This window comes from Ambystoma mexicanum, chromosome 12 (assembly GCF_040938575.1).
Source record: "Ambystoma mexicanum isolate Mex_15411 chromosome 12, UKY_AmexF1_1, whole genome shotgun sequence".
Classification (NCBI taxonomy): domain Eukaryota; kingdom Metazoa; phylum Chordata; class Amphibia; order Caudata; family Ambystomatidae; genus Ambystoma; species Ambystoma mexicanum.
Window position 1 is genome coordinate 853256784 of NC_090936.1, and position 26510 is coordinate 853283293.

The following is a 26510-nucleotide window of genomic DNA, read 5'->3' on the forward strand; positions in this document are numbered from 1 at the left end:
GCCGAAGAAGACTACCACAGTGCGGACAATCAAGTCGTTGCTCAGCATGATGTCCTGCATCTACCTCATCCGGCTCTTCAGGTTACAGATGCGACTTCTTCAGGCGTTCCTAGATATTCGTTGGGGGCAGGTGTCTGGAACCTTCACAGACAAGATCACTCTGGACGACGAGTTCCGTCAGGCGATAAGGTAGTGGGGCAACATGTGGGAAAGCAGGGATGCCGATCTTGTTGGATCTATCAGCGGCATTCGATCTCCTTGATCATGAGCAACTGCTCAAGTACCTGCGATAACAGGGGAGTTGTTCAGAGACGGCCGTTAATTGGATCAAATCATTCTTGTCCAATAGGGTATCCAAGGTACAATTGGGCGCAGCCACTTCCCCGGTTTCTCCAATAATGTACGCTTTCAATATGGCAATCTTGTGTTCGAAATGTAGAAGCCGGAGCGTCATCACCCTAGGCCGCTCGCCTGCAGCTGGTTTAGGGATCCGAACCCGGTGAATCAGCTTGATGACATAGTCCCGGAGATTGTCAATGCGGAGCACATCCTGTAAGAAATTGTACACAAAGGTTTCAAGGTCTGGGCCCTCCGTGTTTTCTGGCAGGCCGACCATCCTAAGATTATTGCAATCTGTTTTCTTGGTCTTCCAGCTTAGCACAGAGACGTTGTACCTCCCGGATAACTCTGCCCAGATCCGTCAACGTGGTTTCGTAATTGTCCTCTAGGGAGCTGATGTGGTGCTCATTATCTGTCCTTTCCGCTTGCGCATTCAATCTCGTCTGGACATCCTGTAAATCGCGTCCGATATCCTGGACGGTTGTATTGGTCTCCTGGGTCAGTTGGCCAATAGGTTTCATCTCCACCAGGATAGCCTGAAGTTGTGCCGGGATGTCCATTGTCATTTTACGCCATGCAGAGCGGCGTGGTAGAGTGTCGCTGTTGGTGGTATCTGCAGATATGGGTATGGTAGTGGAGAAAGTGTCCGATTGCGCCGATAGCATATCAGTGAGGTCCCCTGTGCTTGTAAACCATATGGCCCTCTGTCACTGCATCACAGGTCAGCACTATGGGGCGGTCGGCAGGATTATTAACTGATGGGCAGCTGTTTTTCAAGCAAGTCCCGCCCAGGGGCCCCAGGGCTGGCGAGTAGACAATGGTGCGTGAGAGATGGTGCCAGCCAGACGACCAAGAATGTATCTGAAGCGATAAGTGGTGAGCCTGCCACTATGCCGCTGCTACGGCGCTGTGGTGTGTGCCCCAGGCGCAGGCTTGGGTGCCGTTCCTGCTAGGGGGTGGTGGGACGGGAATAGGGCCCCCCACTCGTGACAGCCTTCAGTTCCTCGCACTCTGGCACAACAGTGGGGCAGGGCTCTCTGCTCCCCATGAAGGTGCAATGCATCCAGACCGGTTGTCCCCAGATCCAAGGCCGCCCTCCGAGCATAGGGCTCGTTCCTCCACCTCTGGTTATCTTGGGAAGGTTGTTTCGTCATTCCCCTAGGATGTGGAGCCAAGGGGGAAGGGGGGGGTCGCCGCTGCGGCCCGGGCACCACTATCCCAGCGAGATCACCATACCTGGCGGCAATTACATTGTGCTAATGTGCAGCTCAGTGCAGGAAGCGTTCTCCTGGTGTTGCGTGTGGAGGCTCACCAACCGCCTCAGCTTCAGGGCTGGCTGATTACCTCTGTGTCAGTGCGTATCCTCGCAGGAGGAGCCATTCCGGTGTCTCCAGGATCCCGCCAGAGGCTGGGAAGGTGCAAAGTGGCCCCCACACCGGAGAGCCAACCGTTGCCTGGGGTAAGCTCCAGTGTCGGCGCAATGGCCTCATGTGTCGTCCTTGACCATCAAGCAGGACCGAGCCCCTCCACAGCGTCCGGTGGTGATATGCGGCTTGCTGTCGAGCCTTTGGGTGAATGTGCGCACCACTGCGGGTATGTATCACAGCATTTCTTATGTGTGTGCCACCTGTAATCCGAATCTGGATCTGCTGATGATGATTGAGGCCGTGATTTGTGCACGCTCATGAAGCGCAAGTTTCCCTCACTGTTCAGAAGGCCCCAGCGGCAGATTTTCACTCTGGGGTTTCCGGAACCCTTCACCATCAAGTCAATCCCATTATAATGGTTTTCTGCAGCCTGCACCAGGAGAGAGTTGCAGACGTTGCTCCAGCTTCGTTGGAGCTTCAGCAGCCCGCAGCCATTTTGCTCGGGCTCTCGAGCATCCCACCTCTGTTTTTTATTTTTATTTAAAAGTTAGCATGCAACACTTAGGGTTTAAGGCCCACAGCAAATATCAGAGGACAATGTCAGTTAGCAGCACCCATAACCACTGCATGTCGTGCCTCAGCATTCATCACGACAGCAAGGCTGTGGGGGGTGCCAGGGCATGACATTCAAGGCCAGATTGCCCAAGGAACATGAGCAGTTGATGTATCAGGAGAGGACCAAGGGGAAGAGTTTGCTTCTACAGGACGGCAGGGGCTCCTTGGAAGTGAACAGGCTCTCGAAGGAGGGACTCTGCCTGGCATTCTTATAACAGTTTTCAAGAGACAAGAGAACACACTTGAGGAACACTTCTCGATCCTCTGTTCTTGCCCAGTTATTCACTCATGGCCCGTCAAGGAGTGATGAATCTCTTGAATTTCCTGGTGCCCTTAGTACCCCTCTCCCCCTTCCTGGGCCAGGGGCCCATTGGTTTCCTGGGTGGATCGGAGGATGACAGGTTTACCTCCATCTCGACTCCACCTGCTCCCGCTGTTGGGCCTTGTAGCACACTGTTAGCTTCTTCCGCAGTGACCACTCTATATTTCTCATTACCATGTTCAAAAGATAATGCAAAAGGGAAACTCCACCTGTAACAGATTTTCTGATCACGTAGCTATGTGGTTAGTGGGCGACAATCTCTCCTTTTGGCGAGAGTAGTTACTGAGGTGTCTTGGAAGATTCTGACACGTGAGCCCTCGAAGTCGATGTGGTCCTGCTCTCTTACCCGCTGCACAATTTCAACCTTGTGCCTGTAGTGATGGCACTTCACTAAGACAGACCTCGGTCCGTTTGGGGTGGCCCCCTGCCCGATGGATCCTTTCAAACTCCAGGTCTGGGGTAATGGGGTGGGTCAAGAGGGAGTTGACAAAGACTTTCACTTGCATTTCCAGGCTCGACAGAGTTTCGTTTGGTGCCTCCTTGAGGTCTTGTATATGTATATTGGATCTCCTCTCCCGATTCTTGAGGTTGTCGACCTTAGCTGCTAGGTCCACATTTCTTCGCTCCAAGTCCTGGAAGCAACCTTCCGTTCTCATTTCCACTAGGTCGCTTGACAGTTGGTAATTTTCCAGGGCTTCTACCTTGCCCTCAATTTTATTGACTCCATCTTGTAGGGCTTTCACTGCGTTGCTATGCTGCTCTTCAACTACCTAATTTCTTCCAGGAGTAGCTGGATATCTCCCTTTATGGAAGCATCATGATCTGCTCCTGGTATGATTGGTAGATCTTGTTAGGCAGAATCCAGTGCAGTTCCCATAGGGAGCATAAGGGAACACTGACCAAAGCTTGGTAGTTAAAAAGTATATATATATTTATTTTATACACTTCTAATCAAACACATGTATCACAAGTTTCAAGCAAGTTAAATTAAGTCAAGGAAAAATATACACACTCCCTTTATGAATTGTAAACCAAGTGAACCAGAGTGAAAACTGAGCAAAACGGCACAGTGAAAACTACACACAAGAGATCCTCTAACAATTCCTCACAAGGGAGGGAAAACACAAGTTATAGGTTCTTATACACCCTAGCAACACTTCCCATCAGTTGTGAACCAGTTCAGCAAAACAGTGCATCAGTGTAAGAAATACTTAAAATGGAAACTGAGCAAAATGGCATTTCACAATGATTATGCAGAGGGAAGAAAGAGTAGTTCTAAGAAAGGGGTGCACCACACAGTTTGAATGCAGAATCAATCTCGAGAAGGCAGGTCTAACAATGTGACGAGAGTCAATAGGCATGTGCCAGAGTTAGTGGTACAGGGCAAGGGCCAAGGGGCAAAATGCTCTTGTAGCTGCAGTCAAGTCTTCGGTTAACAATATTTGAAGAGGTGGTTGCAAAAGTTGAAAGGACAATGTTAAGAGAGAGGGGCGGCCAACCCAACAGGTAGTTAAAGGATTTAAAACAGCTTTAGCACTACCGGGAAGAAAGGGCGGCCTGGCGGAACAATGTACCTAAAAATGGAGAAGCGGCTCCTGTGGTGGTGGTTGTTCCTGGTAGTTCCTGCAGTTCGGGTGATCCGGCAGGGGAAGAGAGGCTCTCATCGTGGAGGAAGGTTCGAGTTACTGCACTACCCAGGGATGAAACCAGCCACGGTGATGCCCGACGAATAAAAGGTACGCTCCTTTAAATCTCAGTCCGGGTGGACTGGTGCCTGGCTATCCGGCCTCCGAGTACTGGGTACGGGAGATTCGAACAAGGCAGATCCGGGAAGGCGATAAGGAAACTGGTTAGCCCCACCAGCTCGAGGGAAGAAGGCTCTTGCAGGTGAATATCTTCTCTCGTCGTGTGGAGAAAAGTGGTGAGACGCTGCAGCAGGGCTTCACCGGTGGTTAAGTCGTTGCAGATGTCTTTGGCTTCTCTCCTCTTCGGCTTCTTAGTTCCAGTGGCAATGTCTTGCTCTTCCAGTCCTCAGGACCGTGCTTTTATGCAAAAAGATCCCCATTCATACAGCCTAGCTATCACTCACACAGTGGAGTGGTCACCTTGGCGGGAGACCCTCCAGCCAATGGACCCACCCCAGACTCAGTGGCGCCGGAAGGAGGGCTTCTGGGCAGAAGCCTGCCAAACAGACGAACAAAGAATCCCCGACCTGAGTCAGGATTGTAGAGAAAAACACGAGAAAGAATTTATATTAAAGTTCTGGCAAATAAAACCTACCGGAGTAAAGTTAATATTAAAATGTATGTTAGAGGCTGTCAGAAAAGGTGGTAGCCTTGAATAATGGGAAAATCCCATAGAGAAATATTTGCGGTCGAATATTTATGGTAGTAACCACTGCCACCAGCCAGAAACTTTTGTTTTTGAGAGCTACTGTAGGGTACACTCTCAAAAATGAATATAGGGGAAAAACTATTAACCCCTTCCAGTACCTCCATAGTAAGATGGGTTGTACTGGTTTAGTTCATAGGATTTGACTAGTAAAGTCAATGGGCACTTTACATGCCCTGGGAGACAGTAGTCAGTCCCAGGGTATGAAGTCTATGTTTGGGGGTCGCTACGACACCCCTGTGTCACTGCACTGAGTGTGCTGTGTAACACGTGTGAATAAAGATGGTTCCTATGGGGTTGAGAAAGATCCCATAGGCATTAAACACAAAAATAGCCTAGAACACACATAGCAAACATGCCTAAGAGTGGGAAAAAGAGTCTCACTCTTAGCAGGTAAAAAGAAACAAACCCTTCAAATCCAGCAAAGCTGCTGGGGGACTCTTTAGGTAAGGGAAATTAGCCATCAAATGAGAATTCTCCGTAACAGATCTTTTGGGGGCTGAGTCGCCATGTCTGGACCCGTGCAGCCAAAACCCCTGTAACTTGTGTGCGGTTGCAGGGTCCAGTTCTCCCAGCATGTACCCCTTTTGGCAATCTGTGCTGGTAGTGGCTAACGTTTTGGACTACGTGCTTGAGGAAGCACTTGACTATGGTCCCCTACTCTGGGCACCTGCGGTGGTTGAGGATTGCGTTCCCGCACTTGAGTGGTGCTTGGGTGTGCATGCTGCTACACAGTGTCCATTGTCAGGCAAATGGTCTGTGGTGGAAAGGGGGCTAATTTGGCATGTGTCCGCTGCCTCCCTGACTGTAAAGTGCACTCTATTCTTGCACCCTGGTGACCCGGGCGGCGGGGGTGGGGGGGGATTGCAGTCTTGCACTGTGTGCACCCCCTTCCTTAGACCATACCGCCCCCTCCACGCGGTCCTTAGCATGTGCTGAAGGCACCCAATATCAGCTTTTTTCTGCGGTCGAGGGGGCTGTTTACGTGCACCCCACCTGCACAGAGATCTCACGCAGCATTTCCCCTTATGTTCCTTATTTCAGCTTGTAGTGTAGTATGCAAAGTCACACGTGGTCCGCCTTGTCTGCCTCTCGTCAGGGAAGCCAAGAGCACTGAAGTTGCGGATTCAATTACAGAGGCCCCTTATTGCTGGGGGGAGGGCTAATGACCCAGGCCCCGGGCCGCATGAAATGCGGGACGATAGAGGGTCTGGGAGTTTAGGCGCGGGGTGGAGGAAAACGGTGCAAAAGCGTAGGGAGGGGCGTCCGAACAGCGCCACAAGAAACAAAAGGCCAGAAGGGCAGGAAACAGCACCTGGGAGGGTGCGAAATGTAACAGCAAGGGGCCAGAGGGGTTAACCCGGCCGCCCCCAGGAAGGAACAAAGGGCCGGGGGGGTATAAGTAAGCCTGGAAAAGGAGAGGCGGCACAAACCAGGTAAGAGCTCACCTCTCTCGGGTAGGCTCTTAGTGCCTGGAGGAGGGGAAGGAAAAACATTTGCTCTTGCGGGCTCACACATTTTTCTACCTCTCTAAATTTCATTCTGATCGCAGTGGCTACAACGGTGCCGGAGCAGGAGCAACCCAGAAGTACCAGTTGCGAACGGAAAAAAACCTTTTGCCGTGGTCAAACGAGAAGCGTGACCGACAGAATTCAGACGAGAAGGATGGCGGAAGGAAGAGCGAAAAGGGCCCAAGAGTTCTCAAAATGGGCGAGAAAGGCGGAGAAGGAGTATGGGGCACAATGGGTGCTGGAAGTAATGCAGAAAGAAGAAAGAGCAAAGGCAACGTCACCTCTGCTGTTCATAGAGCCCAGCAGCAGCGAAGGAGAAGACGAAGTACCGCAAGGACAGAAAAGGGGAAGAGCGGAGTCGAAGAGATCAGAGGGACAGACGGAGGCACCGACCAAGAGAAAGAGAAAGAGAAAAGATAAAAAGAAAGGTACTGTAAATAATAATGTGGGGAATAAAATAGTAAAAATGTTAAAAAATTGCGTCACTGTTTCGGGTAAGTCGCCCAGAACCTATGACAAGAAGAGCAGACGGGGGAAGAAATCCAGGGAGGAGCAGCAGGGGAGTTCATCAGATGAATCAAGCAGTGATGACGAAGAAAGTGATCATCTAAGGGCTTGGGTAAAATGGAGGGGAGTGGTGAGCAGGGAAAGACAGAGAGGGGCAGGGGAGGCAGGGGCAGAACCCAGAGAAGCCCTGGTCCCTGCACCACAGGGGGCACCAGCAGAACCCAGGGAAACCCCGGTCCCGGCACCACAAGGGGCACTGGTAGTCCCGGTGCCGCAAGGAGCACCAATGATCCCGACACCACAAGGTGCACCGGCAGGGCCAAACATAGGGGCAGGGGCCACACCACCGGGGGCAGCACCGAAGGTGGCAGCGGCGGAAAATGAGGGGCCACTCATGACGAAATATGGCAGGCCAACCATGGGTAAAGACGCACAGGGCAGGTCGATGAAAGCAATGGCTTGGTACATAAATGAAAAGTAAAGGAAAAAATATGGAGGAAGGAATTGATCGAAATATTTACATTGTTAGATTGTCAAAAGAGGGGGATGAATGTGGCCCTAGAAGACATGAAGGAGGACGAGAAAAGATTACTAAAAAAGGGGCCAGTAGTGAGGAGTTTTGACAACTGGATGTCAGCCTTCACCATAATATCTACAATTATATTACAAAAATTCCAGGAAGACGGGGTATCATTAGTTGCGTATCAGCAGAGGGTGCTGAAGGTCCACTCAGCGTTTGGAGGGGACGCATGGCTGGAGTATGACCACGAGTTCAGAAAGGAGATGGACTGCTTTCCGGATATGGGCTGGGATGAAGAAAACTAACTTCTACATATTTAACGTGCTAAAGAAGAAATGGTATTCCAAGGAGCGGAGCACAGGGGGACAGCAGAGAAGTCAGTATTGGCAGAATGATTACAAAGCAGATTATAGATCCAGTAGCAGAAAGTACGAATCCAGCTATGACAGAAATAGAGACCAGAGTTTTCGGAGCAGAAATTACGGGTCACAGAGAGGGTGGCAGAGCAGCCTGCCCCCGACAACACAAGGGGGGCAGTGGGAGCACGGGCACAGCGTGAGCAGAACCAGGTCAATGCATGAGCTTTGAAAAGGGGGTACCCTGTAGCTGGGGATGGAAGTGCAAGTTCAGCCACAAGTGCGAGAGATGCAAGGGTGACCACAGCAGCTCCAAGTGCACAAGGGCCGCAGCTCCAAGTGGCAGAAGAGATGAGACGTGGAAATAAGAACTGGGGCGTGAAAGGGGCCACGGCGGTAAAAATCGAGAGGATGGAAAGGTGGCTCCAGAAATACCCCGACCAAGTAACGGCAGAACAAATCAGACAAGGCTTTAGAGAAAGTTTTAACATCCTGTTTACCGGGCACAGAGCGCAAGACATTCCTAGGAATCTAAAATCGGCAATCGAAAACAGGGATATAGTGACCAGTAAGATCAGGAAAGAAGTAGAACTGGGGAGGGTAGAGGGCCCTTTCACAGCCTTACCATTCGAAGAATTTATATGTTCACCACTAGGGCTGGTGCCGAAAAAAGGGGAATACAGGCTGATACACCACCTATCCTACCCCCCGGGGGCCTCGGTGAACGACGGCATCGCCCAGAGCGAGGCGACGGTATCATATTCAGACTTCGAGGAGGCATTGGAACTGGTCAGGAAAGTGGGGGAAGGGGCATGGATGGCGGAAGCAGACATTAAATCAGCATTTCGCCTGTTGCCAGTCAACAGCGGATCACAAAGGTGGTTATGTCTGCATTGGGAGGGGGAATACTTCCATCGACAAATGCCTCCCGATGGGGTGCGCCATCTCATGCGCATATTTCGAGAGGGTAAGTTAATTTTTACAATGGGCAGTAACACAGAAGATGAGGGATACCATGATGTTCCCACATTACCTGGACGATTTCTTATTCGTAGGGCCCAAAGGTTCGGAGCTATGCAGGGCAACCCTGGACAAATTCGTGGAAATAACAAGCGAGTGGGGTTTCCTGCTGGCGGAGGAGAAAACGATGGGCCCGACACACATTATCCAATTCCTAGGTATAGCAATTGACTCAAACAAGGGAAGGTGTCGGATCCCGGAGGACAAGGTGACAGAGCTGCTGAAGACAACAAAGGAACTACAAGGAAGAAACAAAGCGACAGTGAGAGAATTGCAAGCGCTGGCAGGAAAACTGAACTTCGCAGGAAGAGTCATACCGCAGAGGAAGGTTTTCCAGAGAAGTATCGAGCTGAAAACGAGAGGTGCTACCAAGGGGCACCACAGAGTCAGGCTAGGGGGAGGAATCAAGAGAGATCTGGAAGTGTGGGCAGAATTTCTGAAAAACTTCAAGGGGGCGGTAATATGGCGCTCACCGGTGAACGAGGAAGGTAAAAGGGTGTTGTTCACCGATGCAGCAGGTGGCTTTGGTTTTGGCGCAATACTGGGGGAAAAATGGTGTGCAGGCAAGTGGCCAAAATCGTGGCAAGTGGCGGAATGGACAAAGAACATAACGCTGTTGGAGCACTTCCCGATATGGGTCGCGTTATGCGCATGGGGGGGGAAGAGCTAGGGAACAAGGAGTTGGCAGTATGGTCAGATAGCATGGCGGTGGTGCACGTGTTAAAAAAAGGAAGTGCGTCATGCATGATAGTATTAGAATTAATGAGGGCAATCACACTGGAAAGCCTAAAAATGAATACATGCATAAAGGCGAGGCATATCGCTGGGGAAGAAAATGTGGTGGCTGATGCAATCACTTTCACTGGGAGAAATTCAGGGAGCTGAGACCGGACGCCGACAAGGAAAGAACACCCATGCCGCGGAAGGCATGGGTCCTGTTGGAGGCACTAGAAAGGAAAGCACGGTTGGCCACTAGGTTGACTCAAAAGAAGTGGGAGAAGAACGGAGAAAAGAAAGGGTCATCGACAAGCTGACCAGAAATGCCCTGACGTACAAGATGGGTAAGCAGTACGAAAAGCATGTAAAATGTGTTGGTGGAAACAGGTGGAAAAAAGGTGGAAAAAATTTCAACAGAAAAAATTTGTGAATTTCTCAAAGGGGCATTTGCCAAAGGGAAAAAGAAAAGCTGGGCAGCAGCGGACCTGGCGGCGGTGGCAGATACCACAAAAGTGGCGGGCATACTGTACCCGACCGAAAACGCTAAGATAAAATACGCTATGAGGGGATGTGCGAAGTTAGAGGGGAAGAAACCAGATAGCAGAAGGCCGGTACATTTTGGGAAATTGATAATTCTGTTAAAAGTGCTGCAAGACACATGCAGCAGCACGTACGAAACCACGCTTTTCAGGGCAGCATTTGCGCTAGCATACTATGGAGCTTTCAGAATAGGGGAACTGGTGGCCAGGAACACGGGGCAGGAGACGGCCTGGCAAGGAAAGACGTTAGTATGGGTAGCAAGGGGATGTCTATAATGCTAAGGAAATCTAAGACAGACCAAACCGGGAAGGGGAGAGCAATAGATCTCAATCGCATCAGAGAGAAGGACCACTGTCCCAGATGCATCACCCAAGAATTTCTAGATCGGCGACCAGATGTCGACGGACAGTTATTAATTCATAGGGACGGTAGCGCACTCAGCAGGTACCAGTTTCAGGCAGTATTGAAATAAGCGGTGGCAAAAGCAGGATGGGATCCAGCCAAATTTGGGACACACTCTTTCAGGATAGGGGCAGCAAGCTCTGCGTGGGCGGGGGGGCTGGGAGCAAAGGGGGTGAGAAGAATTGGGGGATGGAAGTCGCAATGTTTTAAAAAATACATAAGGGAGGAACTGATATGACACTTATCTCCCCCATTTCCACAGAGGCCGGACCATAAAAATCGGCATGGATAGTGGGGCACTCTTTCGTGACCCGGGCGGGCAGGTGGCTGGAAGAGGTGAAGCAAGGACTACATTTCAGGAACACAATTATGTCCTGGTGGGGCCTTCCGGGGATGCACTGGGAGGACATCCACGACAGGATGTGTCGGACCTGATAGGTTTCAGGGACCCCCCTCCCCCGAGTGGTTATACATCTCGGGGGAACGACCTGGTGAGCACAAACAGGGGTAAATTACAAAGGAACATCTGCGAGTCGCTGCATAGCATAGCCCGCAGCTGGTGGAAAACCGAGATTTTTATGTCAGAGATAATACCAAGAAGGGTCTGGTATGGGGCACAGAAGAGGCACGCAATTGAAATAGCCAGAAAGAAACTAAATAAATTAGTAGAAAAGTACTGCAAGAGCACAGGGCTGCATTTCATAAGACATGGCTTACACCGGAACAATCCGGACATCTTTCACCAGGATGGGGTGCACCTATCAAGGAAAGGGATGGGGGTTTTCTCCAACAACATTTTTAGGGCACTCCAAGAACGGGGTTGTAGGTAAGGTGCTTTTGGGGGGGACCTGAGCGGGCGTAAGGAACACCCGCTCAGGTGTGGCGGCATGTGCCCAGGAACGAAGGCCCAGGGATAACAAGGACTCAGGAGGAGCCTTGGGCAACTTCGGGACTGGACACAATGTGCCCAAAAGCATATGGCAGTGTAATTATTTTGTTGTGTTGTATTTTCTGTAAGAAAATAAAATGCCTACGGCCTACAACTTTTCCATACACATAAGTTGTCTGTGATTTATTACTTAGGTAGGGACCTGGTAAGAGAAGCAAAGTGAACCCACACTACTCAGCCTAATGAGCGCCGGACTGTTTAGTATGGGACGGGAAGATAGCGGCCTAGCCTCAGGGGCCCTTCCAGGCCGTGTGTCACTTGAAGCATACACCGGGCGCCTGCTTCCCAGAGGGTGATACTTCTGGTCTACCCAGGATCCTTTCAAGGGCACTACGCTCTTTTGGGGCGCTCCCTGCCTGGTAGCTCCGGGTGGTGCCCGCCCTCTTGCCGTCTGTGCCGAGTGTTCTGCTCGTCTTCTTTGTGGCTCGTCCGGCTGGTTCGTGAGGATTTTTGCCCCCAATCTTTCTGATACTGCAGTCTCTGCATGGCGAACTGTCACTTTGGGAGCCTGGCGGGGCTGTCCGTTAGGAGGGTCACCCCTTCCGATTCCGTCCGAAAAGCTTTCTGCCAAGTGCTTCCCATCCCCCTCTGCCTGCTTACTTCTGGAAAAAAGGGTTGAGTTATCTCACACGTGCCACCATTTCCCCATGGGCTTCAGGGAAGACGAAGGCTCAGATGGCCATATTGTCTGCGCACCCTGGTGGTCTCCTTTACAGTGATTTTTAAGAGCTCAACACCTGACCATCTACACTAGTAGAATTTATACAAATTCCCCAGATATGAAAAAGAAAGAACATTTTTTAAAGGCTCTCCACGTATAGTCCAAGAAAAGTTACTTATCAACCTTCTTCTGCTAGGTTGTAGCACCAGTACGGTCGACTTCATAGCATTCACTACTAACTCATTGGCTTGCACACAGGCTTGTAGCCTACCCAGCTGCCACTGCAAGCCAACCGCCGTCTGGTTTAGCAAGACCAAGTTATCCGCATATAGCATCCAACTCACAGGTAACCTGTCAAAAACAGGCAGGAAGGACCTGGCCTCTTTCCGACAATCTCTGAAACAATTAAGTTAAAGAGTACAAGCGTTAATGGACAGCTTTGCTTTAAGCATTTAAATGTTTTAATTTCTTTTGACAACAAACCATTTTCACTTAATTTTACTTTCAGGGATGCATTTAAATACAATGCCTTGATTATTGCCAATAAGCACTAGGGCACCCCCACTTGACCATTTTGTACCATAACAGCTACTGACTTACACTATCGAGCGCTTGCGTGAAATCAATAAAGGCCAACAAAAACTATAGTTTATAGGCAGCACTTTCAGTGTCACATATTAGCCAAAACTAAAAAGAGGAGGAATGGCTCTTCTGGCAGCAGCAGCTGATGCATGCAATCCGAGGGTGTGCTTTAAAGCAACTCCTACATACTTTAGCCCAATTAAATTTGTGTTATGAGCTATCCCCTCTGTGAGCCTTGAACCACAGTTATAATGCTTTATTCCAGATAATGTATGGCCATACACTTGCCCTTACATTTATGACCTATTCTTTAAATGTATTATAAAAGATCCTCTAGTTCCTGATGCACATACACTATGTACAATATGTTTGGATTAAGAAAAACAAATATGGACCCTATAATGTGGTGCAGAAAAGTAGTTAAAGCAGTTTCATAAAATACAAGTAGAACATTGTCGTTTTGTGCTTATTAAGCAATAACATGAAGATTCTTGCTCTCATGGCTTAAACTCTAGGAATGCACACAATGAACATACTATCAAACAGTTCCATAACAGCCAATGGCTGTAAAGTGCCACAGAAAGCAATTTCACAAGAAATGAATTTGTAATGCTTGTCACAGCTTTAATTAAGTTCTGCAGTGGCAGATGGAATTCTGCTGTCTGCTGGCTCAAGCAGCAGGCAATGTGACATTACAACTGAAAGCAATTTCTTATTACAGGTGAGTAGTGATGTCACAACTAGCCGGTAATAAGATCATTTACAGGGTTTAACTGGTATTGCAGGCTGCCATGCATTATATGGTGCTCTGACTGTTATTCTTTTCTTTCTGTGTTTCTACAAAAAATGTAGATAAAATATTTTTTGTACATCTCTACTCTGAATCACCCAAAAAGCAACAGGATATTCAAGTGTAATGCCACTAAGGCTTGCTTTGGAACAGTGTTAAATAATGTCGGCTGCTACAAAATCAAGACACATAAGCACTATGGGATTCCCTGCTTGACTTTGCGACATCATGTAGATGTCTGCCTGTCAAAAGAAAATGCCCACGAAAATATAAAGAAATTACCCTTGCTGATTAAATGTACTTTCTTGTGAATTTGAAAACATTGTAAACACTTACTTTTTGCTGTTTCTCTTTCAAGGTTAACTGGTTCTTCAGTCGGTCGACCAGATTCTTCATTGTTGTTGTTGGTGCTCTAGAGTTTGCTTCTTTTTGGGATTCCAGTTCAACGTTCAAGTATTGTACTTCTTTTTCCATCTGAGAAAGTAGCGAACGCAACTCATCTGCTTCATTTTTCAGTGTTTTTACTTCAACAGCATGGCTTTCTTCAAGCCTGATGGAAAGTATAAAGTAGTGATGGCTATTTATTTGCTGAGCTAACAACATAAAAATAGGCTATTCTGCTACAATAAGCCATTCTTTTATTATCGTTTCACTAGGTATTCGAGTTCATAATAGCACATGTCAACACAGTGAATTCAATGACAGCGATTACTCAACTCAGTGGAGGTTAGCATACTCTGGGAATCACTGCCTACTTTCAAGAGTATGTGAGATTGGGGGACCGCTGTGAGTACCACCCAGGTCACTGCAGGATCTCCTTTCAGTGTTGTTGCATATGAAAGCATGCAGACCTATTCTGCATCCGAGATTGCTATTCTGGCCCACAAAATACTGTTCAAGGCTCCATCCTTTCATAAACCATTCTCAGTGTGACTTTGACAACATCACGTGACTTCCATCTCTGTTATACAATATCCCCTTCATAATCACCCCCCTTTTCATCGCACCTTTTCATTGCAGCCCTCACTCTTGCTTTCTTATCATGATTTGCTATTGACAGACAAACCAACATCTCTAAAATAGCGAAAATGGCCCTGTCCCGACCACCTCCCGCCCCCTGTCCCAATTCCCTCCCAATCCAAACTTCCACCTCTTTCTCCCCGACCTCAAACCAGGAATTCCGCTGGCTCCCGGCACAAAGCCGACTGTCAGGATCCCCTTGTTAGGCAGAATCCTGTGCAGTGCCCTTAGGGACCACTACACACAATTAAGACTACATGTGGCAATACAAGTTTTACCTTTGGTACAAGCCTGTACTACTAAGTTATAGTGGTAGCAGTAGCAGAGAAGCCAGGATTATCTCAAGAGTATATGAGCAGTAGCAGAGATTACACAAAGGGACCACAATTACTGTGACTCAAGCAAACACTGACTCAGGTTTCAGGTAAAAAATATAAGTACATTTATTCTTAAACCATCAGTTATAAACCCAACACCTCTATTAAACTTTAAACAAAAACACAAGTTAAATATACTACAACTAACCAATTCTCTTTGTACAGTAAGTCTCAAGGTAAGTACCCTGTGTTTGAATAAACCAGTGTTATGAACAAAACACAATACTGCGGATACGGTTGCGATCGCTTTTTGACAGTTCGGTCTACTAAATAAACGCGTATCTGTGACATGAAATGCTACCGGGGCAAAAACACACTTAGCACCTGAGATACCCAGAGGGAGTTGGAGGCAAAAATCACAGGCAATATTTAGGTTAGGCAGACAGTATCGAGAAACACTTAGAAACAGAAGTTCAAAAGTCAAACGGTCGGAGCCAGGTTTAGATGACACCAGAGGCCTGTGCCGAAGATCAGCCGTTAGACAGTTCACGATTCCGTATAGCCCAAGAGTACTTGAATATTGTCAATGTTCGGAAGCAAAAGTTATAAGAAGGAGGGAAGACATGGACGAGCCTTGGAGATGAAGAAAAGGGGTTCACCCAGTTTCCTCGAGTAGAACACAGTACTTTATTTCCACGATGCAGCTGGAGCCCTGGCAGTTGTTCCTGTTGGTTTCCCGCAGACCCACAATTCCTGGAGCTTCGTTGTGAAGGACGACGTCTGAAGGGGGTCTGCACCACACAGGGATGAAGCCGGCAGCAGCGTCAACGAATAGGTGTGCTCCTTAAAAACGGGAGAGGCTCAGCAGGCGGCTATCCGGACCACTACAGCAGTGTGCAGCGATTTCGACCATGGCGGAGATCTCTGCCTGAAGAAGATGAGCAGGTTATCCCCACCAGGCTCAAGGGAAGAAGACTCCGGACTGGATCTTCTCTTAGTCGTCGAAGGGTAGATAGCTCAAGACTGCAGCAGGGATTCACCGGGACGGGGTAGTTGCAGCAGCCGTCGTTCTCTCTGCTTCTCTTCGGTTCCTTGTAGTTTCAGCGGCGACTGACTTCTAGCCCAAGAAACCTGCCTTTTATGCGCAAAACGCCCATTCACACAGCCTGGCTGTCAATCACGCAGCAGGGGGGTTGTCTAGCCGGGACAACCACCTCAGCCAATCATGGCAAAGTGCGACTTGGGTTTCCTAGGATACCCTGTGCAGGGGGTGACTACACCCCTCCCTCACATTCAGCCCACCTAGACACCCAGGCGCCTAGAGGAGGGCTTCTCTGCAGAAGCCCGCCAAAAAGACGGTGAACAAAGAAGGCGAACCTAGTTTGCCGCACAAAGTAAAACACAAGAAGGACTTTAACAAAAAGAAATGGCGAATAAACCCAACCAGAGCCAAAAGAAAGACGATTTGGTCAAGCGGGTTTATGGTTGAGGCTATCGAGGCTAATATAATAGCCAAGAACAGTACCACGTTATCTAATATAATCGCGGTAGAAAAGTTAGGGTAGATACCACTGCCACCAGCCAAGTCTAAATGTTAAAAGAGCAAAACAATGCTCAGGGAGGTAAAGACAGAAAAGGGGTACCGATTAGCCCTTTCCACTACTCCATGTAAAATGGGGTGTACTGGGTCTGTAGTAAAAATGACTATGTAAAGTAAATGGCAACTTTACCTTTCTCTTGGGGACAGTAGTCAGCCCCAGCGAAATGGAGTCAGAGAGAAGTCTAAAAGACAACCCTGGGTTACTACACTAAAGGTGCTGTGTAACCCGTACAAGAACAGGGGTACCTGGAGTGGTCTGCTCCAGTGCCCAAAATCACACAATGAGTAAAACACATAGGCCAAAACACATGTAAGAGTGGAGAAAAAAAAAATGTACACTCTTACCCGGTGGACTCCAGAAATCCAGCAAAGCTGCTGGGGGACTCACTAGGTGAGGCCAATTAGCCCTAGAAGGAGAATTCTCCCTAACAACCACGAAGAGGATCTTCTGGCTGTGGAAGATGAACTGGTTATCCCAACCAGGCTCATGCGAAGACGACTCCGGACTGGATCTTCTCTGGTCGTCGAAGGGTAGATAGCTCAGGACTGTAGCAGGGCTTCACTGGGACGAGATAGTTGCAGCAGTCGTCTTCTTCTCTGCTTCTCTGTGGCTCCTTGTAGTTCCAGTGGCGACTGATTTCCAGCCCAAGAGTCCTGCCCTTTATGCGAAAATCCCCCATTCACACAGCCTGGCTGTCAATCAACAGCAGGGGGGTTGGGTTGTCCGGCCTGGACAACCACCTCAGCCAATCATGGCAAAGTGCGACTTGGGTTTCCTTGGATACCCTGTGCAGGGGGTGACTACACCCCTCCCTCACATTCAGCCCACCTAGACACCCAGGCGCCTAGAGGAGGGCTTCTTGGCAGAGCCCGCCAGAAGACAGTGAGCAAAGAAGGCAAACCTGGTTTGCCGCGCAAAGTAAAACACAAAGAAGGACTTTAACAAAAAGAAATGGCGAATGAACCCGACCGGAGCCAAAAGAAAGAGTATTTGGTCAAGCGGGTTTATGTTCAAGGCTAATATAATAGCCTAAAACAATACCACGTTTATATAGTATAATCCCGGTAGAAAAGTTAGGGTAGATACCACTGCCATCAGCCAAGTCTGAATGTTAAAAGAGCGAAACAATTCTCTAGGAGGTACAGATAAAAAGGGCTAAGGATTAACCCTTTCCAGTACTCCATGTAAAATGGGGTGTACTGGATCTGTGGTTATTTGACTAAGTAAAGTAAATGGCAACTTTACCCTTTTCTGGGGGACTGTAGTCAGCCTCAGAAATGGAGTCGGTGGGAAGTCTAAAGACATCCCTGTGTTACTGCACTGAAGGTGCTGTGTAACACACAAAAGAAGGGGGCTACTGGAGTGGTGTACTCCAGCGTCCACAATCATAAAAACAGACGAAATACACATGGCAAGGAGCGGTTGGGGCCGCAGTGATATGAGGCTGCCGCTGCAGGCTGACGATGCCTTCCTGCGCCTCCGCTGCGATGCGCCCCCCAGCGCTGAGAGTCGGGGTCGCTCGCGCAGCGCTGCATGTTGCTTCGGGGGCGCCGAGGGAGGAGCGGTTCCCCCCCCATCGAACGACTACTGCTTCTGCCGGTGGCCCCCTTGTGCACTTCTGGGCTGAGGGACGCTCAGCTCCCGTGCGACCCTTGACCAGCTGTTCCCGGCTCCTTCCTCCATCCGGCTGCGGCCCCTGCGCCTCATTGCCCCCGGATCTGGGCCACCTCCCTGGAGGTGCTCTCACACGCCTGAGGATGCACGGGCTCAGCCGCCCTTGAGGCTGCCAGGTGGGTGTAAGGGGATACCCCTCGCCCTCCGTCCAACTGGGGGCCCATACTTCAACCAGTACTCTGTGACATGGCTGCTGGGGAGCGACCCTACTGAGTCTTCCCTGCTCCCTCCCTGAATCTCTCCGACCAGGACACACTGTGCCCCCACCCTATGGCTGCTGGAACCTGCACTTCGCCACCTCTTTAGCCACCCTTTGTGTACGGGAGGGGCAGCACCCGACGAGGCTCTTAAAGAAACACACAAATGGAACTTAAGCATTAGAACAAGTTTAACATTCTATAACAATGGCAATTTGCTACATAAGAAATATTAAATGAATTAAGCAAACCCAACAGAGACCTTGCCCCATAAGGCTCCACATTTCCTTGAGCTGAGCTTCAGTCGATAGGGGACTGCGATGCTGTCGGCCCGCCGCCGGGCGTGCGCCCCACTCCATTGATGGCTCACTATCCTGTGCACCCAAGCACACCCTGTAAAGACACTGCTTGCACGAAGTTCGCTGGGCCCTGCGCTCAGCGCTCCCCTGACTCCTCTTCTCCTGCCGCGACCCCACAATCACCGCCTCGCTGCGAACGGGCCTCCTGCATCCGGCCTGGTCATCACTACTCCTACCGTGCAGGAGCCACTAGCGGACTGCACCTATTGATCCACCACTATCCGCCCCTCTGGGACTCAATCTCTGACCTCCATCAACCCCAGCCAATCGGACGCTGCTCCTGCCACGGCAATGCCCAGCAGGGCGCGGGCTGCCACCAAGGTAAGCGCCATGGTCAGGTTTTCCAGGGCAGCGCATGGTGTGGACCAGGCATCCTCTTCTGCGACACTTGAGGATGGTGCGGTCCCGCCGATCCACCCGCAACCAGACCTAGCTGTGATGATGGAATCCAGGGCTAAAAACTTTGCAGCCTTCCATGAAAAGCTGGACGACATCAATGCGATGTAGCCTCCCTGAAAGCGAAAATTGAACAGCACGGCGCCAGGATCACTGAGGCGGAGCAAAGAATAGGCACTAATGAGGACGGCGTCCATGCCCTACAAAACACAGTCACAGAACACGTTAGGGACATGAAGCAGGTCAAAGCTAAGTGCGATGACCTCGAATCGAGGTCCTGAAGAAATAACATTCGCATAGTAGGGGTCCCCAAAGCTGCACTAAAGGGACGCATGGAGGCAGCGGTCAAACAACTCATCAAAGACCTCCTCGACAACCCCGAGCTTTCACCATTCTTCACAGTAGAGAGAGCTCATCGCTCCCTGGCACCCCGACCTAAGCCCAGAGACTTTCCCAGAGCTATAATCGCCAAGCTACTGAGCTATAAGGACAGGGACCACATACTCCGCTTGGCTAGAGAGAAAGGCGAACTAAGGCTTGACTCAAACATCATCAGGATTTTCCCTGATTTTACGGTGGGAGTGCAGATGGAGAGACGCTTATTGGGGGGAGTGAAGAAGATGTTAAGGGACAGGAAAATCGAATGCACAATGCTCTTCCCTGCGTGCCTAAAATTCACCCATCGCAACAAACTCTACTTTTTCACGGTACCTGATGAAGCGGTTAAATTCATCGAGGCGCAGATCCCACTGGTAGATCCCCCCACGGGAACCAATGGATGACTAATGCTAGACTCAGACTCCCATTGTGCGCCCACAATAGACGCAGCGATTTGGCCAACGACTCCTCCGGGGGGCCTGGGTCCCTCCTCATTGTCCCACTGCGAGCCCTCCATGGCCCAACACTGACATATTGAGAGCACAACTTCCTGGGGGGAGCGTGATCCTAGCTCTCCTGGCAACTATACCAAATATGGGGCCCGAACATTGTAAGCCAAGCTCCGCTGTCATGTACTAGACTATGCGGCTCCAGCTATGACTTCGCTACGCTAAAATATGTGGATCATTCTTGTGCAACCTGAGTTTCATCAGCCGATCAAAAGTTTTATGTTGTATGATCAATATTTGCATTGTTACACGTGGGCAGTGACGCCTCACACACGGCTTCTAACACGGGCGCGACACAACCGCTCTCCGTTTGATGCATCGCGCACTTCTGTCTCCAGTATTCATTGCCCGATAACATCCTGCTACAAAGGGCGACACACTAATATGCAAGTTCCCAGACGGCCCCTACCACAAGGGCACGCCTACCCTGCGACCATTGTATCGCATGAGCGCTCTTGAACCACAGAACATTATGGGTTCCAAGACCTCTACTCTCAGAGTGATTTCACCATAAAACCACACCAGACATTGGGTTTCCACTCGAGGACCCTACCCTTGCAGTCCCAGGCTGTTGAGGCATCCGCCACCGACAAATCTCAAAGGCTGAAAATCTCTGCACTACCCTGTGTCACATACAGGATCCCATTGCCCTGAGGAAGGCTCTTCAATCAATGCCAAAACTAATGGCTCCAAGCCGAAACGTGCCGGAAGCACAGCTCATAAACCCTAATAGTAATAACTGATGGTCTGTGTTTACATCATTTATCCACAGTTTAAAAACTGGCATGTAGGCAACTTCACCCAGCATGATCAGATTTTGATCATGAGTATACACAAAGGATAGGTACCTTTGCTCACAAGAAAGTTTGATTTAATACTTCAAACAATTGAATTTAATTGTGTACTTTGTTTGCTCTAATGTGAAATTAATTGCTTTTCTTCTTTTCCTTTTATTGTATCCATTCTTTGAATTATCCTGTCTGTAAATGTTAACCATCTAAGTGGTCATTTTTTGTTCCCTATGTCTAATAACTTCTCTGAACATCTTATGTGCAAATTTTTATAGCATTGCTCAGATGTATCACTGTACAATTTTTTATGCAGACTTTAAGAACAATGAAAACATTTTAACCAATTTTCTTTTCTGTTTATACCAATAAATAATATGTATGACTGAATATATTTTTCGTGTTTGCCCTACTTGTTTTCCTTGGTATTTCCCTATTTCTTTCTGACTTCTTAAGAAGCAGAACATTCATTGGTTGGGAAAACTGAACCTTAACTTAGACCATAGTTGTTTGGTCAATTTATAGTGAGAGTTACAACCCTGTGTTTACTTTGTGCTTTGCCCCGAACTCTCACTGAACACGCAGGGGCCCCGCCTTTTTTGTAAAATACACGTGGGCAGGACAGCAGCAGCAGCCCACACTGCGGCTGCAAATCCCTTTGAGCTGAAATGTTTGTGTTCAAGCCCCTGTTGGGCGTTTTTTCAGGCGTTGCCGAGTTGGGGATGGCAGGCAGTTGTTTGCGCTAAGGGTGGGTACCTACACACTGCTAGTTTGGGCAGGGCGGTGAGGGTGGGGGGCGTAGAAGTTGGGGAAGGTTATATACAAAATGGCGGGAAGGTTGAGACCGGTTCTAAAGGCAGGCACCCCGGTGTCATTGCAGCACATATGGCGTTAATCAGAGACAGATCCTATGCTAGGGATGTTCCATAAGTTCTCTACATGGCTATCAAAATGATGACATGGAATGTTCGGGGATTGACACATTTCACGAAGTCCCGTAGGATCGCGGCCTATGCACAAAGACACAAGGTCAAGGTCCTCCTGTTGCAGGAGACACACGCTTTGCAACACTTATCATCTAACATAGCACGTACCTGAGGCCCCAACAGATATTATACCCAATACTCCACTCAAGCTAGGGGAGTTCTTACTCTCATCCACAAATCAGTAAACTTCAAACTCCACACATCTCACATTGACACAGAAGGTAGATATGTGATTCGACATTGCACTTTAGCTAGCGAAGAATGCCTGCTGGTCAATTCATACGCACCCAACACTGATTCCCCAGAGTTTTTTGATGAGGTGACCGCTATCCTTATGAGATATCTAGACATTCCCATTGTCATGATGCCTACCTCCAAGGAGCCAGGTCCGACCCAGCAACCCCAGAGGCAGGCATCATTTCCCCCAGGGAAGTGCCAGCGGGCCCAAGCTGGGGCCCTTTGGACACAGTCCTGGCGCCTTGGGCGCCAGGCTCATGTTGTACCCCTGTCCTGGCGCCTTAGGCGCCAGGCTCATAAAGCTAGACATGTGTTCAAGTGTTTTAAGGTGCACTTACCTGATGCAGACCATGCTGCTACATCCAGGCCCTCTTGAGGCCTGAATGGAACTACTTTACCTGTGGACCTACTTTCCCCTGGGTGTGGTCGGGGAAGGATACATACCTGATCGGTGGAAGGATGCATACCTGGAACTTCTTCCAAAGCTATTTTAACCACGCCCGATCAGCAACTCACGCTCCTCGCAGCTGGACGCTCACCGTGTCAGCTCCTGCATCTGGACTTCAGCCACGCCTGTCAGCATCCTGGGTCACCTGCTAAGAGAGAATTGGAGAGAAAGAAGACCTTACCTGCTAAAGCTGCATCACAGAGACTTCACACCGACGATCCTGAAAGGGAAGACATCATTTTAAAAGCATTTCGCTCCGAGCGCTGCATTTCACTCACCTTTCCTGGGCACCTCCATCTTCAGCAGCGATCATCCGGATCCGCAGCCACTTCCCAGAGCCTAGGGAGAAAAAGACAAGAACACAAGGTGAGAGAAGGAAGGGAATAGGAAAAGCTCAGTTTGCTTCTAAGACTTACCTGTTGGGTCATTCCCATTTCATTTCGGGTCCTGCCGCTTCCTGGCATTCCGGACCCCGGCCCCTATGGGGAAAAAAGACAAAGACATTGAATGAGCGAATGCAAAGACATTACCCGAACGCTCATCGAGAACTTACCTGTCATTTACTGGAACTGCACGTTTCACTTCGGGTCGGCGCCATATCTCCGGCATTCCGAACCCCGGCCGCTAAGGGGAAAAAGACATAAGCGTTAGCGCTTGCTGCAATAAAACAATGAACATTATTATTAAGCTTGAACTTTTGAACTTGCTACAGAACTCTTACAGCGCCTTACCTGAATAGTCAAGCTTATTTGAACTCCCATCAAACCTCAATCCAGTGAAGTAACTGGGTTTCAACGCGCCCCTGCATCAGAAGCAGGATGGAGAACTCATCCTTCCAGACCCTAAGGTGAGACTTCACGGGGAATCGAGGAAGGGTATCGTGGAGGGTTGGAAGGGAGTGGGAGGCTTGAGCATTATTCCGTCAGTAGGCAATACTCCCTTTTCACGCACAGGGGAATATTCCTTCGAGCCAGTGAGTCCATCTTCAGAGTCCTGCGCTTCACCATATCAGCACTCGAAGCCAGACCTGCGCCTCCGTGGGAATCAGGTGAGCGTGACACCCATCTTGTGGGGAGGAGACATGAATTTGATACTTGATAATGTCCTAGATAGAACAAAGACTACTCGCCGGGCCACATCTCGAGCAGCCAGACGACTTCTTGCACACATGGACTCCCTGAACCTACACGATGTATGGAGAACACTCCACCCCCATGAAAGGGACTACACTTTCTATTCAACGGTACATGACAGCTCCTCAAGAATAGATTGGTTCCTCTTGTCTGGTGACCGGGTGGGCAGGGTTTTAGATATCAGGATCCTCGCACGCACTCTATCTGACCACTCCCCCGTGATCCTGCAGATCCAACTCGGTAACAACGCCGCCACGGCCTGCCTGGCGCTTCAAATCTGACGCCCTATCTGATATTGTCTTTAAAGCTGAAATCCTAGCGGACATAACCACATTCTTTGAAAATAACAATGCAACTGACACATCTGAAGGGACCAGACGGGAGGCATTCAAAGTTTACATCAGAGGGATGTGTATCTCTAGGAAAGTTGGGGTCCTTAAAACTATAAGGCAAGCCCTAAACGGTTCCGAAACCAGGCTTAAAACCCTTGAACAGGAATACCTCCCCACACCGACCCCAGCAAAGATCAGAACAGAACTTGAACAATTTGAGTCGCATGCTTTGAGGGAGGTGCAATATTATGCTCGCCCAGTAGCTGCTCGTAAATATGGGGAGGGAGACAGACCGGGCAGAACCCTGGCCAGGCTGGTGCGGGCAGAGGTCGGTTAGACTCGAGTCGATAGCATTATTGACGCAAAAGGGCTAAGGCACTGGTCGGACCAATCCATCCTAGACACATTCGCCAGCTTTTATGCCACTCTGTTTGGCCCCCAGCCTGAACACACAGCCCATGACCGGGATGCCCTGCTGGAAAGCATCCCTATGACCCTTATCTCCCAGGACACCAGGGAATGCCTTGACACTCCATTCACCTTACAGGAAATAGTCCAGGTAATTTCAGACCTTCCCAAGAACAAGGCTCCGGGCCCAGATGGGCTCACGTCTGAGTTTTATCAGGAACACGCGGCCATACTGGCACCTGCTTTGCACGGGGTCTGGGCCGAATCACTCAGATTGAACACCCTCCCTGCCTCCTTAAGATAAGCTTTAATAACAGTCCTCCCCAAACCAGGGAAACCCCCAGACGAGTATGGGTCCTACAGGCTCCTTTCCCTCATCAACACAGACATGAAAATCTTTGCCAAGATAATCGCTAACAGGTTTCTCCCACTCATGCCCCATCTGGTCCACGCTGACCAAAGTGGATTTGTTCCTGGCCACTCTACGGCACTTAACATCCGCCGCCTATTTAGCGTGCTGTCCAGAATTGATCCGGACGCTGATGCAGTGGCGGTTACACTAGACGCCCAAAAAGCTTTCGATATGGTCTCATGGCAATACCTATGGGCCGTGCTAGAGAAAATGGGAGTTGGGCCAAATGATTTCCTATATAAAACTTCTTTACACGGAAACACTGGCCAGGGTGCTTGTTAACTCTGCTCCTTCCTCCCCTTTTGCGCTACATAGGGGGACTCGCCAGGGATGCCCATTCTCCCCCATCCTTTTCGCACTCGCTATTGAACCCATGGCTGATCACGTAAGAGGGCGTCACATAAATAAAGGCATTCGTTTACAGGACACGACGGAAATCATCTCGCTGTACCCTTATGACGTGCTCTTGTATGTCAGAAACCCGTCCACATACCTGGACCCGATTATCCGTGATATCACAAAAATAGGCACGTGTTAGGGAGAATTCTCTGTAAGGCTAATTTCCCAAACCTAGTGAGTCCCCCAGCAGCTTTGCTGGATTTTTGGGGTTTATTTTTTTCTCTACTGGTCGGGGCAATTCGATTGCCCCGGGGTCTGTTGTTCGAGGGGGCAAGTCTCCATCCCCCCTGATCGAGTTTTGGCTGGTGGCAGTGGATACTACTTTTTATATTCGACCGCGAATATATCTCTATAGGATTTTCCCATTGTTCGAGGCTACCAACCTTAATTATTTAATTCTTATAGCCTCGAACATACCGCCGGTTTATTTATTGAATATTAATTCGCCGGTTGGTATTTTTTGCCAGAACTCGATTCTAAAATGGCGTTTGTGTTCTCTTCTGTGACTCCAACCCAAGTCGAGCCCTTTGTTACACTTTTTGGCGGGCTTCTCCACAGAAGCCTCCAAAAGTGGTGCCACTCTGTCCGGGTACCACATGGGCTGTGGGAGGGTGTTTAGGCACCCTGGACTGAGTTACCTTGGTAACTCAAGTTGCAGTCTTGTGTGATTGGCCCAAGTGGTGAGCTTGCCGGCTCACCACTTAGCATGTTTGATTGACAGCTAGGCTGAGTGAATGGGGGTGTGCTGCATAAAAGAAGGGCTTTGGGGACTGGAACTTCAGAAGTCGCCACATGACCTAAGAATCCGAGGAGGGAGAAGCTGAGCCGGCCTGCAACGACTACACCACCGGTGGAGCCCTGCTGAACCGTCTCACCACTTTTCCCAACAACAGAGGAGAACTCCAGCCCGGAGAGTCTTCTTCCTTCGACTGGTGGGGATAACCAGTCTACCTTCTTTTCGCCTTCCTGGAGCATCTCGTGGCTGCCTTGCCTGTGCCAAGCACCCCGGCAACCGGGATACCACGTTTTCACCACTACCGCAAACCGAAAGGGTAGTACCTTTGTAACGGAGAACTCCGCGGCTGGTTTCTTCCCTGGCAGTGCAACGACCTTCATCTTTCCTCCACGACGAGATCTTCTCTTCCTCTGGCGCTGCCACTTGCACCCGCTGCAGGAACAACTGCCCCCGCTGGAGGATCCTCTCCATTTAAGGTACCGTGTTCTGCCTGGCTTCCCTTGCAACCGTTGAACGGGGTGTATTAAATCCTTGTCTCTCGAACCTGGGTTAGCCTGGGACACCTTAGCTAACTTTTCTGAACTGAACTAA

At 49.5% G+C, this 26510-nt stretch overlaps 1 protein-coding gene across 4 annotated transcripts in view; it reads right to left on the reverse strand.

Moving 5' to 3' along the window:
* The window catches only part of CEP290 (centrosomal protein 290), a 3224991-nt gene that overhangs the window by 1184338 nt on the left and 2014143 nt on the right, over positions 1-26510 (reverse strand). For all 4 annotated transcript variants that reach the window (XM_069629332.1, XM_069629331.1, XM_069629333.1 and 1 more), the window contains one exon: positions 13926-14139. In XM_069629332.1, the coding sequence (XP_069485433.1) occupies positions 13926-14139 (214 nt within the window). The remainder of the gene's footprint in view (positions 1-13925; positions 14140-26510) is intronic.